This window comes from Delphinus delphis, chromosome 4 (assembly GCF_949987515.2).
Source record: "Delphinus delphis chromosome 4, mDelDel1.2, whole genome shotgun sequence".
NCBI lineage: Eukaryota > Metazoa > Chordata > Mammalia > Artiodactyla > Delphinidae > Delphinus > Delphinus delphis.
In genome coordinates, this window is record NC_082686.1 from 13,600,155 (window position 1) to 13,617,221 (window position 17,067).

Sequence of the window (17,067 nt, forward strand, 5' to 3'; positions counted from 1 at the left end):
GATAAATTAATTAATAGGATATTAGAACACCGTGATAAGGGCCAGTAGTTTGTCAGTTAATCAAAAAGTTGCTTAATGTGGAACATAATAAAAATGCGGACAGACCGGAAAACATTTGGTTTTAATCTAAAATATCTAACATTCATTCTATTCATGTAGCAGGCTTTTGCTGTGAGTCCAGTTCTTTGCGTTTAGAGTCAGTTGATCACTTCAGGAGAGTTTAGTTATCAGAACGGTGATATGAACATAACTGTGTTGTGAGCAGAGTTCTTCTAGGGAGGGGTTGGTGCGTGATCCTTTTAGCAAGTTTACTCTAAGCAGTCAGTGCTGTAAATTCCATTTAAGTGGAACTTTCTTCCCCGACCTTCATTTCACTAATTTAGTGCCTCATCTGACCCTCTCCATTCCATCTGTCAGACATGACAACTGGTGCACATTCAATAGTCTTGGCCCCGGGGCTGCTCTCTGGCACTTCTGAGTTGGCTTCTGGACAGTCAGCGTTCACTCTTAAACCTGTTGCTGTTGGTTTCCGCCATTGCTGCTTCATTTAAATCCTGATTATATATTTGTCAAAAATATAAACACTTGTTAAAATATTCAAATTGTGTTGCCTAAGACAGTATTAGAAAAAAAAATTGGTCCTGAGGTCAAATAAGTTTTGATAAAATTTCCCCTTGGAAGTTTGCAGTGTCCGTCAGCCAGTGAGAGGCTCTGGGAAGTCCTGCAGAAGAGAAACACAGGGGAAATGCAGCCTTTGTGTAGAAACCCCTCATGTTTGTGCACACTTTGTGCTCTGAGATCATTTTTTAAGGCTGGAAGAAGAAATGAATACCTTAATGTTCTGTCTGTGTTTGCTGTATGGTATGTGCCTAGTAAATATAAAGTTAAATGAATGGCTTGATATGGCTAAAGTAAGACGTTACAATCGAGCTTTTTCTTCTATATTTTTTCTCATTTGATTGTTGAATATAGCTCAAAGGATGACTATACCTACAGAGTCAGACTGCCCCTCCCAAAACCCTCTCGGTCAAGGGGGTGAGGTTTGGGAGGGATGGGGCTTGAGAAGTAAAGGAGGAAAAATACAACATGTAGGAAAATAATTTAGGCCTCTAATTACCAGTTATGTGTGGTTCATAATAAACCTTTTTTGTTTTTAATATTCTATCAGATTTCTCTACATTGTTCATTCAATAAAGTGCACTTTGTGGAACCCAATTTATCACTCAAATCCAAAACACACATACATGGAGTCTAAAAAATAAAAAGTGGTTCTGAAGAACCTAGGGGCAGGACAGGAATAAAGACGCAGATGTAGAGAATGGACTTGAGGACACGGGGCGGGGGAAGGGTAAGCCGGGACGAAGTGAGAGAGTGGCATGGACATATATACACTACCAAATGTAAAACAGATAGCTAGTGGGAAGCAGCCACATAGCACAGGGAGATCAGCTCGGTACTTTGTGACACCTAGAGGGGTGGGATAGGGAGGATGGGAGGGAGATGGGAGAGGGAGGAGATATGGGGATATGTTTATATGTATAGCTTCTTTTTTTGCTTTGAACATACGTTTTAAATTTTAAATTTAAATAAGCAGTAGCTCTTTCTGAACTAGAATAGATCATTGTGAAACCTCATAGATACTTTTCTGAGGCCTGTTACATATATTTCTATAAAATGTGTAAGATAAAAAGTATCCCACCTCAGGCATATTAAATTCCTAATAGGGAAAGTCTCCACCTAGTTTTGATCCTGTTGGGGCAGAGGGTATGGCCTGGGAGACAGTACTAATTCCTTAGTTGAGTCTATTTCTTATGTTCTTATCTATTCCTGCTAGAAGAGAGCATGGCATTGGAGAGGGTGGAGTTAGTGATGTGTTTTCTATTTCGGGAGATATATGCGTTTCCTGCCTTTATTTGGTTTGTCACTTCTACCTCCCAACAGGAACTAATGAGAGAATTCAGATTTCTGTCTTTTCCAAAATGCCGTATCTACTTTCTCGGTAACATTCAAACATCCCAGATAGGTCACTGAAAGACACAAGCCTGGAAAACCAGTGACATCTTGACTGTAATTACCGAGAAAGCCAAATCCAGCATCTATTACACCAACATGTAAACCCACACACGTTCCCATAGGCCATCAGTGAGCTGAGACAGGCTGTGACAGGTGTGAGTGGTGCTGATTTGTGGGGAGAGTCAGGCAGCTGCGAGCTCCCTGCTATATCCTGCTGATATTTCCACATGAGGAGGACCCTAACCTAACTGCATTGTTTCTTGTTAAATCCAGAAGGTGCTCTTCTCTCTGGGGGGATCCTTTCTGTATTATGCCGACCGCTTCAAGCTCTACAGTGCCTTCTGTGCTAGCCACACGAAGGTCCCCAAGGTTCTGGTGAAAGGTAAGGCCTGGGAGGACTGGGTAGCAGGTGGGCCTGTTCATTGTCAGTTCACATCTGTGTGGCCAACTGTGGTTGGGGGCTTTTGGACAGAAATCGGAGTCATTGTTGTGCCGGATGGATGTTCCAACAGGCCACAAATTAAGGGTATGGTTGTTCCTCGGTATCTGTGGGGGATTGGTTCCAGGACCTGCCCCCCCACCCCCGCACAGATACCAAAATTCGAGGATGCTCAAGTCTGTTATATAAAATGCGTAGTGTGTGCGTATAACCTGTGCACATCCTCCCGTACACTTTAAATCATCTCTAGATTATTTGTAATACCTAATAAAATATAAGTGCCATGTAAATAGCTGTCCGTGTGCAGTGTATTCAAGTTTTGCTTTTTGGAACTTTCTGGAATTTTTTTTTCCCAGATATATCCTATCCATGGTGAGTTGAATTCACAATGCAGAACCTGTGGATAGAACCTGTAGATACGGGGGCCCGGCTGTACTGAGAAATGAAATGCATTATATCTTGAATTAACAGTTTTGTCAATTTTCTTACCATCAACGTTTTGACTCAGTTATTTGGGGCCAGAATTGATGAGTCATTTTGCAATTATGCAGAAACGTAGGGAGTTTAGAATTCCCCTGCTTTATTTCTATTTTTCATTAATTTTGTTATAACCTACCACACTTCATATACCTTTTTCTGGCATTTCATTTTTCCCTCACCTATTTTTGTTCTCAGGTGTGTGCTAATAGTCACCACCATCACTACTAAAATTGTTTCAATTATTTACAAAAATCATTCCAGCTGTAATTATATTTTGCATGGAAAAGAACAGAATTTTTAGATTGGCAAGCTGCTGTTCCTAAGTGTTCTAGGAAGATGATGGGGTGTTCGGAGAGTCTCCAGAGAGTTGTTTCGCTTCCATAGTTCTGCATGCGACTGTTGATAGGTTCAAGGATTAGAGAAACATGTCCTTGGTAAACAGTAGAACCAATAGAAAGTTCGATTTCAAAGAATCTCTGGCAATCAGCCTGCTCTTCTTTAACACTTTACTGTGGCTGCCATGTAAACAGCTGCTGAATTTGTAAGTAATTTACTTATATTTATGTTTGTTGCCAAAGAGAACTAGCTTGATTTAATTCAAAACATATTATAATAAACATTAATACAACACAGGTCTCTGGACAACAAAAGATCCTGCCCCAGATAATGCCATACTTAATGATAGTCGTAGTCTAGGCAAAAGAGTTCTACTTCAGCACAAAAATTTAAAGGGAACCTGGGAATTTCCTTGTCCTGCTGTAGGACAAGGAAATTGTCCCGCTGTATGGCCTAGTCTGTGGTTTTGCACATGCTGAATTGGTCATATAGTTCTGTGTGTGTGCATCTTTTTAAACTTTAATTGAATGCTATGTTATGAGAGTTTTTAACATAACAGTGTTAGAGCACTTTGCTCTATGGTAAAATTATATACTCATGAGAGTTCTTAAAGCAATTGTGTTATTTTTAATCCTTTGATTAGATTAAATTCTGCCCCTATAGAGTTTTAAAATTCAAAACCATTATTTGTTGCACCTGAAAAATATTAGAAAATCCTTCAAAACCATCCCTTAAGACATTAGGTGTGACCCACAATTTTCTAATGGCCAGATGTGCCAAGAAGATGAAGAGAACTCTTTGAGGACAAATAGCCTATGATTCTTAACAGACTCCCATCTAGGTTGCATGGGAGTGATGCCCTTTACCGCTCAAAGAGCTGAGAACCGTGCCCTCTTTTGCCCTGATGTGTGAAATACACTTGATGGGTTAAACGCACATGGACGTGTTTTTGGGCATGAGGACTTCAGGGGGAATTCCTAGGCCCCTTATGGGCATGGACCAAGACTTGGGATGTCCACGGAAGCTGCAGCCTCCGCATGCATCAGCTCTGGGCCTGGGCTCGCTTCCGAGGCCATGGGCTTCTTCTCAGTCACCTCATTCCCAGTCTTCTTTCCCTTCAAGGATTTGGTGGCTGGACCCGTGGAGTCTGATTGCTCTTAATGGGGCTTAAACAGATGAAAAGATTGTAGTCTTTCCAAGGCCTTCCCCACATGACTGCTGTTTTTCTTAATTGAATAAAGATACTGAGAAGAATCATGTTACAGTTTCATGGTGTCCTTTTATAACATCTTCTGTTCTTAGCTCACATTCCTAATTACTGGAGACGGAAATATATTTTTATCAGAAGCTTAAAAAATATATGCCTACAGTTAGTCACTTTGATATATTGTCCTTTCTTCTAACCATTCTTTGCCCTCACTTCAGCCTCTCTCTCTGCCATTTCTTTGCACCTGGAGGGCGTAAGTCGTGTCTTCCTAATTATCCACTGGCAGGTACCTTTGTAATTGTCTGGGGACCCACAACTCCCCAGGGCTGCTTTTCAGCCCCGCTGGGACACAGATAAATGCTCAGCTGGTGAGGAAAGTGCTGCCTGAGTTACCTTAGGTCAGATGTATGTTTCCCTCTGAAATAAATCCTAATAGCTCGTATCACCGAATTAACATAGAACAGATCTTAAAAGGCGTTCACTGCAGGGGATCAGCCTTGCTCCACTTACCAGAGCTGCAAGGTGCCGCTGCTGCTTTTTATTTTCCTGCCTTTTCTCAAAAGAGGTTCTACCAGCAAGGACATGCTTGAAGGATTAGAAAAACTGGCGTAAGGAGTGTTTTCAAACGTAGGCTTTCATATTATTCAGATATGGTGAGGCCAACAGATCAGGAGACAGTTGCCATCAGAAAAATAGTTTGTTACTCACGGCTCCCAAGAGAAGGGGGAGCACTACGCCATGCAGGGCCATGGGGGGAAGCACCACAGCCCACCAGGAGACAGGATGAGTGAGGGGGAAGACATGGGCAAGACCCTTTATTGTGGTTTCTGCAGGAAGGAGTGGGTGAGGCAGGGTAAACAGGTTTAGGATTGGGTAATTTGAATAATCTCAGCAGGCTCTGGGGTGGAGGGGCAGGGGAGATAGTGGCCTAGAAAACGCTAACAGAAGAGGGAAGGAGGCAGGTGGCTCTGCACTGGTTGGCTTGCATGTGAAAGGCATGCTTCCAACTGAGTCCTTTACCATCTAGGAAGTGGCTAGCTCTGAGATGGGCAGTTTCCCCAGGGTCTGTAAGGCCTCAGACGTCAAAGTATCAGAATAAGAAGACATTCTTAATGCAAGGACGATGAACAGCAGCCCCTGAAAGTCCATGTGTATGAGATTGACAGACTCTGCTATCCCTTAACTCACTGGGCCGCCCCTCAAATAAACAAATAAATCTGATGGACAGGCCCTTCCAGTTGTGCCTCTGAGCCCTCTTTCCCCCCTCTGACAACTCACTGGACTCTCAGTCCTGTGAAAAGGCACCTTGGAATTAGTGAGTGAAATTGTGAGAAAGGGAGTCATTTCGACATCCTGCCCAGACAACCTGTATTTAAACTCTTCCAGCCAAGATGGACGCGGCTTTCAAGGCGTTCCTGGATGCCCAGAACCCGAAGCAGCAACACTCGTCCACTCTGGAGTCTTACCTCATCAAGCCCATCCAGAGGATCCTCAAGTACCCGCTGCTGCTGAAGGAACTTTTTGCTCTGACGGACGCGGAGAGTGAGGAACACTACCACTTGGATTGTGAGTCATGGGCCCCTGAGATCCGCTCCTTGCTCGGGTCTCCACGAGAGCCTTTAAACAGCCTTTTCATTTATTTCATGACTTGTTTTCTTCTAGTGGCCATCAAGACTATGAATAAGGTTGCAAGTCATATCAATGAAATGCAGAAAATCCATGAAGAATTTGGGGCTGTGTTTGACCAGCTGATTGCTGAACAGACCGGTGAGAAAAAAGAGGTAAGGACCCCCACTTCTTCCCAGCACACCTATCCATAGAGCTGGGCTGGTTTGTTTCTTTTTAAGGTGCTATTTGTAAGTAAAAGAGTTACAAGGATAGTGTTTTTGTGGGTGAAACCTTTTTTTAAGTTAAAGTATAATTAATTTACAGTGTTGTGTTAGTTTCTGGTGTACAACAAAGTAATTCAGCTTCTTTTTGAGATTCTTTTCCATTGTAGTTAATTACAGGACATTGGATATAGTTCCCTGTGCTATACAGTAAGACCTTGTCATTTATCTATTTTAAATATTAGTAGTTTGTATCTGCTAATCCCAAACTCCTAATTTTCCCATCTCTCTCCCCCCTACTTTCCCTCTGGTAATCGTAAGTTTGTTTTATATGTCTCTGAGTCTGTTTCTGTTCTGTAAAATCAGTTCATTTGTATCATTTTTTAGATTCCATATGTAAGTGATGCCATACGATATTTGTCTTTCTCTGTCAGACTTACTTCACTTAGTGTGATAACCTCTAGGTCCGTCCATGTTGCTGCAAATAGCATTATTTCATTCTTTTTTTTATGGTTAAGTAATATTCCATTGTGTATATATACCACATCTTCTTTATCCATTCATCTGTCAATGGATATTTAGGTTAATTCCATGTCTTGGCTATTGTAAATAGTGCTGCAGTGAACATTGGGGTGCATGTATCTTTTCGACTTAGAATTTTCTCCAGACATATGCCCAGGAGTGGGACTGCTGGATCATATGGTAGTTCTATTTTTAGTTTTTTAAGAAACCTCCATACTGTTTTCCATAGTGGCTGCACCAGTTTACATTCCCATGTTGGTGGAACTTTTATCCTTTACGCAAGGCTACACTGTGAATTTTCTTTCTCAGCTGAATTATTTCTTAATATAGGAAACATGTCCTGATTCCACCCCTTCACCCTCGAGACCTCTGGTTTTGTTTTGTGTTAAATGTGAGAGTGAATTTCCATGACCGTAACTTGGGCTGTTTCTCTAAACACCAATGAAGGCGGAGGCTATATCCCCAGAGATTAGAATAATAACTGGCATGTAGTATGTACTCAATAAATACTTGTTGAGTGAATGAAAGTTTCAAATGACTATGAATCTTTTTTTTTTAAGTCTGCCTGAAAATCTACTTAGAAGAATTAGTCACAGGAACAGATATACTTGAGAAAACCGTAGCATGAACTCTAAGTTGTGCCTGAGTTATTGAGAAGAGCTTATGTGAATAAAAATGCTGATAATATTAAAATGAATCAGTATATCATTACAGATATGATATGTAATGATATTCATCCGTGCCTCTGTACCTCACGATTTGATTGGAATATTGTCCTCGTTTTGCTTTCTGCCTCAAAAAAGGAGACAAGCTGGGAGGGAACTATGAAGAAAAACTCTCTTGCTGTGATTGGAAAGAGGGGGAAAGGCAGTGGGGCGGTGGGGGAGAGAATGGGTGTAAGGCTTGGTTGTTTAGTCTAGACGTGAAAACAGCCTTATCTTCAGAGGTATAAAGGGTTATTATCTAGGTTCACGTTTATGTCCTCAGTGAAACAAAACAAGGTTTCGGACTATTAAAAGATTTTTCAGAAAAAGGTAAATTCATGATATCTCATAGAGATGTACAAGTGAACACATATGAAGGAATTTATTTTACTCAGATGATGTGAGGGAACCAGACAGTCAAAATAGCACAGGTATATGTATGAAGTGAAGAAATGTCAAGATGATTTGTGAATGGAGACAAATTGGTTTCTCTACAGCACGAGGAAGTCGCTACCAGACTAGAGAGAATTTATACATTTATCTGTTACCTACGCCTTACAAAGAGTGGCAAAGGAGTTCAAAGGCTCATAGATACAGGGCTGGACTCTGATAGCCCAGGAGGGTGTGCATAGTTTTCCACTGAAATACAATTTATTTTTTCAACATGGATATTTCAGGCAGAGCATGAGAATGTTCTCAGTCTACCAGGCAGATAATTTAATCTATCAGAGTGTAGAAAGGATGGACACTGCTACTCTTGATTTAGTTCCCATTTTCTTGTAAAACTATTATAGTAAGAAAAACATACTATGTTTATTAAAGAAAAGGGCAAACCTCAGAGAAAGGCAAGGAGAAAAATTATCTATGATCTCAAAACGTAAAACCTCTTGATCTTTTGGTGTTTATTTTAATTTTTACAAAAGTATGTATATTATATACTTGAATATTAAATATGGTTCTTTATATATTCTTGAATATTTTGGAAGTTATTTTGTACCTTGAATTTTTTTATAGTGAACAAAGAATTATTTAATTTTCATGTTATTTTAAATGATTCAAAAGAATCCTTGAAATTATTGTAGAACATTTTATTGTGTGAATGAACAATGATTTACTTAATTCCTATTGTCAGGCAGTTCGCTTGGCTTCATTTATTGATGACTATGAATAATACTGCAGACGTTTTAGATCATAAGGCTTCTTCCATCCTGTATTTTTAGTTTATTTCATTTTGACAGGAGTGAATTTTATTGGGTCATGGAAATGAATAATTTCAGTGTATTTCATTATATTTTTCATTATATTCTGAATTGATTTCTGAATTTTAATGAGAGCAAAGCATTATGCTAAAGACTAGAAGGTGATATGGATAGCAGATTGCAAAGACTTTAGAAAAAAAGATGAATACGATTCAAAAGTCAGAGACTATAAAAGGGGATATGGCTTTGGTGAGACTGCCTGTCCTCTAAAATAAAATTCTGTCAACCAAGTAAGAAATCTTTCCAACGAGGAACAAAGAGATACAGTGCTATACACAGCAGTCTCTTGTGAGCAGAGATTTTGTTAGGAAAAAAAAAAAAATGTGCAAAAGATGGAAGGAGGGACATTTGATCATATACCAGTATTACAGGGTAGGAAAGTCCTATATCAGTATTAGGATGTCTGAAGACCGGAAAAATGAAGGCTTGGAGAGGATACCAGAGAGAGCGCTGAAAGATTATGTCTTAGCACTATAGGAAGAATAAGAAAGAAATAGGCCCCTAAAAGGGGCCATAGGTATTGTAGCCAAATACAAATTGATTACTCAAAGAAAATGACTCAGATCTACTTGATCTCTTTTTTTCTCCATAGAAGAGAATGGTCTTCTAACTGGAAAGGATAAAGTGGTCTTGATTCCACAAAAATAAAACCACAGGGAGAACGGTCCTGGGGAAATAGGATGCTCTGTGCCAACATCAGTTATAATTCTGCAACAGTACTTACAGCAAGCAGTATATTGGAACAGCCATGGAAACAGCCTATAGAGGCAGACATTTACAAGTTATGGCCTGATTTTCACAAAGGTGATTCCTGATCCTTGAGTAACCTTTTAATGGCAATATCCAGGAAAAAACCTAGACTGGTACTGTGAACAGTTGGTAAACAGGAATGGGGATATTTATCAGTATCTACTGGGAATGGTAGGTCTATAATGAAATGGTAACATTCCAGGGATACAGAGTACCTGATGCTATCACCAACCAGCTGTCCCCAGGAGGTCCCTGAAGACAGATATCCACAGAGGACAAAGAAACATTTTATGATGAAGCTGGACCTTCAGTCCCTACCCCGTGTTAAACTCTAGGGAGTTGGGCTGGACCACACAGAGCAAGCATCCCTTTTCCCTAGGTCAGAGGAAGAAAAGGCCAAGGAGGGCATTTCCCCTTAAAAGAAGGGCTCAGAAAACCTGACTCAGCAAGGCATCCCAGTCCTTGTTGGGGTAGAGGCCTTTTAGCGGAACTCAGTCTCAGAGTTGTTTTTTTTTTTGGTTTTTTTTTTTTTGCGGTACGCGGGCCTCTCACTGTCGTGGCCTCTCCCGTTGCGGAGCGCAGGCTCATTGGCCATGGCTCACAGGCCCAGCTGCTCCGCAGCACGTGGGATCTTCCCGGACCGGGGCACAAACCCGCGTCCCCTGCATCGGCAGGCGGACTCTCGACCACTGTGCCACCAGGGAAACCCAGTCTCAGAGTTTTGATAGGATGTTGGGAAGGGGCCCAGTGGAAGGCCAGGGGAGAGGCTGTTGGCCAGAGGGAGCAGCCCTGACCCCCTTAATACATTTACAGTGTGGAAACTTGTCAAGAGAGAGGAACCATGTGCACTGGGACTGTATCAGCCTGTTTTTACCAGGTAACAAAGAACTAAAAATCTTAGTGTTCACTACAGCAAGTACTTGTATTTCACTCACAGGGTGTGGGTCAGCTGGGCTTTGGCTCGTCTTGGTGAGCTTCAGAGCTTAGGTCTCAGAGTGTTCCATGTCTCTTCATTCTGGGATCCAGGCTGAAGCAGCAGTGATTGTCTTGAGCATGTCCTTTCCATGGCTGGAAGGCAGAAGCTTATGAGGGCTGGTAGAAACTTCTGATACCAAGTCCACGGCCCAACTCATATGGCCAAGCCCAGAGACTTTGGGGCTTAGCCTAGTCTAGTGGGAAGTACTAGAAAATCACATGGTGGAAGGTGCAGATACATAGAGGGAGGAAGTAGAGTTTGGGCAATGATCTACCCCAGTGATCTTTAATCACTTTTTAAAAATTGAAGTATAGTCGATTTACAATTTTGTGTTAATTTCTGCTATACAGCAAAGGAAATCAGTTATATATATACACTCTTTTTTAATATTCTTTTCCATTATGGTTTATCACAAGATATTGGATATAGTTCCCTGTGCTATACAGTAGGACCTTGCTGTTTATCCATCCTATATATCCTAGTTTGCATCTGCTAACCCCAAACTCCCACTCCATTTCCCCACTCCCCTTGGCAACTACAAGTCTGTTCTCTATGTCTGTGAGTCTGTTTCTGTTTCATAGATAAGTTAATTTGTGTCATAGTTTAGATTCCACATATAGGTGGTATCATATGGTATTTGTCTTTCTCTTTCTGACTTATTTTAGTCAGTATGATAATCTCTAGTTCCATCCATGCTACTGCAAATGACATTGTTTTGTTCTTTTTTATGGCTGAGTAGTATTCCATCGTATATATGTACCACATCTTCTTTATCCATCCATCTGTTGATGGACACTTAGGTTGTTCCTATGTCCTGGCTATTGTATCAATAAATAGCACTGCAATGAACATAGGGTTGCATGTATCTTTTTGAATTATAGTTTTGTCTGGATATATGCCCAGGAGTGGGATTGTTGGATCATATGGCATTTAATCACTTTTAAAAACATTCCCTCTAAGGCTGTGGACCAGAATGGTTCCAAGGAATTTGACTTATGTATGTACCACTCCGCTGTGGTGTGTGGGGCTTGGATAGTGGAGACTATATAGTTCCCTTAGTGGATACTCACCTGGGTGTTTGGTTGACTAGTTACTTAATATGTACAAAGTAATACAGTTGCTTAATGTTTTTAACCACTGACGGTACCACTAATAATATTGCTCAATAATAATTAGAGTAATTATTAATTATTATAATGATCCCAACCATTATAGTGGCAGCAATACCACTGTATTCTGTACTGCTGGAGCCCCATCTGCAGCACTGTAGCCTGACCTGGTGGCTTGAGAAGGGCAGTGTCAAATGGCACCGTGCCCCGTGGAGGGCTGCGCGGCAGCTGTTGTATCTAGAAACCCAGTCAGATCAAAAGCAGCAAAAAAAAAACAAACCCAGAGCCATTTGTCCTTGAAGCTCAACATCAAGTTTTCAAATATTCAAATTGCTGCTTTGAGGAAGAAGGACTCGGGCTTGGTTTCTGTGGACGCAGAGCAGAAGTGAGAGGCTGGTGGGCAGGTGCTTCAGGGAGGCGTGCTAGAGGGAGACCCTCCTAACAATTTATGGTGTTTCCCAGTGGGATGGACCGTGGACTCTGATTTCTGCAAAGCCTTGTGCTCTGACATGTTTGCACAGGGAGCACATTGAGAGACCAGATGATCCTTTCGCCTGTGATTAGGATGCTGAGTGGGTGGGAGGATGGGATTCTGATAGACTTGGAAGTGGGCCAAGGACTCCAGTGAAAAAGGCACACATGACTCTTGTGAGGTGTAGACACCAGTGGAATCTCAGGATCATCATATCTCTACAAGGAGAAGAGGAACTTGTCCATCTGAGATGGTTTAGATTTGACCTTCGGGGACACAACACTAGACCTCATGGTTTCCAGAGCTGCACAAGCTTAAAGAACAATCTCCCAACTCCTCAGTTGGCTTCTTTTCCCTCTTCTAAAGTGAAATGAAATCTTCCTTAAAATGAGTCGGAAGAAGAAGAAATAATTGATCCCACTGCTTCCCAGAAGACCCTGGCTCCAAAGGGAGTTAAACTCCGGTGGCAATGTCTGCAGTTTCCCGGGCTGGATCTTTGTTGTCGACAGCCATTTGTGCTCCTTAGCTAACTCTCCATTTGAACACAAACCCGCTCCAGTTTTGTTCATCAGTTTCGACAGGTTTACTGCGTGTGAATTTCAGAGGCCCGATTTGTACCTTTTGGCCACCTTATTCTTGAAATTCTGATAGGCAAGCAGGATAAGGGAAAAAAAGTTGACCAAATGAGAGACATTATTTGGAGACATTATTTTCTTGAAGTTGAGTTGACACCAGCCTGTTGAATTTTAAAATGTCATGGATATCTGAGTGTTTTTAACATCGCCCAGTAAGTTTTGCCCTGGATTTCAGGTTGCAGATCTGAGCATGGGAGACCTGCTTTTGCACACCACTGTGATCTGGCCAAACCCGCCGGCCTCGCTGGGAAAGTGGAAAAAGGAGCCCGAACTGGCAGCTTTTGGTATGTGTCACGAGAAGGTTTGGAGGGGAAGAGGGAGGCTGGCTTATTTTTCGCAGTTAAGTTAACCTTTCTTTTCCAAGACACAATTTATTAAAATATAGTTAATTACAGTTTTCTGCATTGCCTTCCTGCTGTGGCCACCAACATGTCACAGATACTAAATTAAACCTTCCAGCTAAGTATGACGAACGTGGCCACCCAGCTACCAAGAGGGAGGGAATGGCTGTTCAGGTCTCCCCCAGGTATAGACATATGGGCAGGAAAAGAGTTTTTTTAAGCTGCTGCTCTGAATATCTTTTCAAAATAATAAGTTAATAATAAACCAAGGAAAAATCAAGTGAAAAATCAAGACAAAACTATCTGTGTTTCTGAGCTCCCCAGTCCTTTTATTCTCTTCCCAACTCTGTGTTGCTCTGTGTGATGCCAGGATTCAGGGCATGATTCTCACCTCACCTGTTGTGGCATCACTGGACGCCTTGATCCGTTACGAGGTGCTTCTCAATCGCATTGTGGCCAACAGCGGCGAAAGTAGTGATGTTTGCGAATGATTAATTTTCCAATAAGCCAGTTCAGATGGATGCAGTTGCTGCAATTAGAACTCTCATGTGGTTATGTTGTAAAATGCTTTTTGAGTGAGAAAAACTATGGGTTAGTCCACTGGGCACTGTACATATTCAGGAGACATGGCTCACTGTTGTGCGTAAATGCTTTTACAGCATGCAGTGTTATTCCTGGGTATAAAATGGTCAGTCATGATCAGTGATCAGTGTTCATGCTTTTGTTTTAGGTTGTGTCTTTTCCTAGCCTCCCGCTAGAAGATTCATGGGCAGGAACATAGTATAAAGGAAGTCTAGTATTTCCATTCTCCTTCCTTACCTTATCTTTCTGGGGGCAGAAGAGGGAGGGTGTTCCTGCTTCCTGCTTCTTTAACTGAACTCTTTTTTTTCTTTTACGATGTGAACAGTGCATTCCCAAATGGAACATCCTAGTGATATTAAAATCAGAGTATTTAATACAAAGATTTATTGGACTTCCTAAGTAGATGACTCAGCTTTCATTGAAAACCTTAGTGATATTCCTAAAGGTTCCAAAGAGCCACTGTAGCTGTGGATGCCATTTCATTAAAAATAATAAAGGAGCCTATAAATGTGAAGGAAAAACATGTGACTAAATATGACATACAGCGGAGTAGTGGGGTATTTTGACATGCTGGTGGGTTTTGATAGTAGTGGATATTTTGGGCAGGGGGAGGGATACTGTCTGTTTTGCTTTGTTTTGTTTTTCCATCATTAACAGTTGCATTTCTTATGTGGCAATTTCTTCTTGGAGAGGTCTGGGAGCTTTCTGATGCTTCTGAGTAGGTCACTTATGGGGTGTAGGATTCTGAAGGAAATGATGCAAACCGTCTCTCTCCCTCTTTCTGATGCTGGGCTATTGGTGAACCATTCCAGAGTTCAACATTGGGATTTTTCATGCCTGTCTCCTGAATTTTACATATTTCCTATAGTTAGAAATAAACAGATTTAGAAAAAGAAAATCCTTTGACTGGGACAAAGTAGGAGGTTGGCAGACTAATTCTGTAAAAGGCCACATAGTAAATATTTTAGGCTTCACAGACCAAGAGGCCATAAGTAGCCAGACGCAGCTGTAGACAGTATGTAAACAAATGGGCACTAGTATTGGCGGGTTGTGCGGAAACAGGCAGGCCCTAGTTTGCCAGCCTGTTATAGAAAGGGTTCAGGAGAATGCCAGTTTTGAGGTTTGAGGGGCAACGTATGTGTTTGGCTCAAGGCAGGCTGTCGTCATCGTAATGAGCTTATTTACGGATTCCCAGTCCTTAAAAGGTAACATGTTTGGCAGTTTTGGTGTGATTTTTAAGTAGCAAGCAGAACTAACAGAGCCTTAGAAATGTGTTTTTTTTGTTTTGTTTTGTGTTGTTTGCGGTACGCGGGCCTCTCACTGTTGTGGCCCCTCCCATTGCGGAGCACAGGCTCCAGACGCGCAGGCTCAGCGGCCATGGCTCACGGGCCCAGCCGCTCCGCGGCACGTGGGATCTTCCCAGTCTGGAGCACAAACCCGTGTCCCCTGCATCGGCAGGCGGACTCTGAACCACTGCACCACCAGGGAAGCCCTAGAAATGTGTTTTGAAACAAGGAAGAGTTGCTGTGAGGGAAGTAACTTAATTACCACTGAACAGGCAGCTTTGGGGTTAAAATGTGGTTGTCTTATTTCCGTTGCTCTGATCTCAGGACATAGTGCTGCTTTCTTCCGAAAACAAAGTTGACCGGCTGCCCACCCAGCACCTTGATGTTTTACTCCCAGGACGGCTGTTTGTACTCAGGGCTGACCATCACCACCTTTAAAAGAAGGAAAGAGATAGTTTGTTTAGGTTTCAGCCTTAAAGGGTGTTAGATGTTCACCTTTGGGGATATCGAGAGAGGGATTTAGGCTGGTCAGGGCAGCCAGGCGTTTTGGACATCAAGGCCATGTCTGAAGGGATGGGCAACACTTGGAGTCAACTGAGTGATGGTCGGCTGCAGATCAGGGAGAGATCAAGGCGGAAATGCTCATAGCCCAGACTGAGGTCCACTCTGGCCCTACCGCTGTGATCCTAGATGGTCCAGGTAAACCGAGGCAGACCAGTAGCCTTCTTAGAGTCACAGCAACAACCTCATTGAGCCCTGGTCCCAGTGAGATGGTGGGTCTTCTGAGACTAAGTTCACTGGCAACCTCACCCTCTCGTGCAGTGGAGCTCCCTCCGTTTTAAAGGGACCTGCTGTCCTGAGCACTGATTTCTGAAGGCTTCATGGTAAGGACAGAGGGCCACCTCGGGTGCTCCTGTGCAGCCTCCATGCAGAGCTGGTGTGGCCTCCTGGGGTCAGTGGGAACCTCGCAGTCTGTCCTCTGGGACTTTTACGAAGTCAGGTGCTGTGATAGCTCAGACCCAGTGCCTGGGGTCCGCTTCTTTGTACCCGAAAGCTTTTTTTCCTGCAGTCTTACACAAAGGGAGCCTGATGGGTCAGTAGGATAAAAAATGATAAAACATGTACCAGACACGTTGGGTTAGTCTGCAGAGAGTCTGGGAGCCTGGGGAGCCTGTCCCTGAGAATTCCCTGTAATTGTGTGTCTGGTACACCAGGTGTGCCCCCTCCCGCTGCCATGTGACTAACGTGGTCCCTGCTATGCCTTGGGGTCAGAGTGTGAAGGGAGATGGAGACCCTGATACAGGGAGCCAAGGATGGGCTGGGGTCACCCTTCCTTGTCATTCTGGACACCAATTCTTCTTTCCTCTCCAGGGGGAGTCAGAATCACTGAGTGCTGAACGTTCTTGGCGTTGTTTAAGGAATTCTGTGGAAGATTATGCATAAGTCCATTGTATCTTCCCCCACCCCCAAAGAATATAAGAATAAAACTACAGACTCCCTGCTTCTAAATAGTTTATTGCGATTCATCCTGTTTGGAAAAAGTAAAATTGCATTCTACTTCCTAAACTGATTTTTATTTATTGAGGTCAAAAAACATGAATTACATTTCCTGAATTAGGAGCACTCTGCGTGTGTGTAATATTAGCTTAATTTGCATAAATATAAGTTACCGTAAGCATTATTATTATTGATGTTCGTATTGTTCCTTCAGCTGCTGAACTAGTACATTTTTGTTAAATGTGTATACGCTGAAGTTTTAAGCCTGAATCGATACCATAGTGAAAATATATTTTACCCAAAAGTTTCCAGTGGGGCAGGAGGGTTTATTTCCATCTCTTAAGGCTTTTTCTGTTTATCTGGGACCTGGAAAATTTTGTCTTAACAGGTTTTTGCATCTCTCAGATGTGCTGAGTGAGTGGAGGGTGGAATGGGAGCCGATTCATGGGGACTGTCTGTCCTCTTCATAACGGTAGTGTTTGTTACCACAAGTTATTGAAAGTGAAGGGGAAAACCCAACCCCTTATGTGCCCTAACTGCCTTCATTTTCTGTTTTTCCAGTCTTCAAAACTGCTGTGGTCCTTGTGTACAAAGATGGTTCCAAACAGAAGAGGAAACTTGTAAGACTTC

At 42.3% G+C, this 17,067-nt stretch overlaps 1 protein-coding gene across 2 annotated transcripts in view; it reads left to right on the forward strand.

Moving 5' to 3' along the window:
* The window catches only part of TIAM1 (TIAM Rac1 associated GEF 1), a 146,418-nt gene that overhangs the window by 117,442 nt on the left and 11,909 nt on the right, over window positions 1-17,067 (forward strand). For both annotated transcript variants that reach the window (XM_060010397.1, XM_060010396.1), the window contains 5 exons: window positions 2,287-2,395; window positions 5,862-6,041; window positions 6,138-6,256; window positions 12,907-13,015; window positions 16,999-17,057. In XM_060010397.1, coding sequence (XP_059866380.1) covers window positions 2,287-2,395; window positions 5,862-6,041; window positions 6,138-6,256; window positions 12,907-13,015; window positions 16,999-17,057 — 576 coding nt within the window. The remainder of the gene's footprint in view (window positions 1-2,286; window positions 2,396-5,861; window positions 6,042-6,137; window positions 6,257-12,906; window positions 13,016-16,998; window positions 17,058-17,067) is intronic.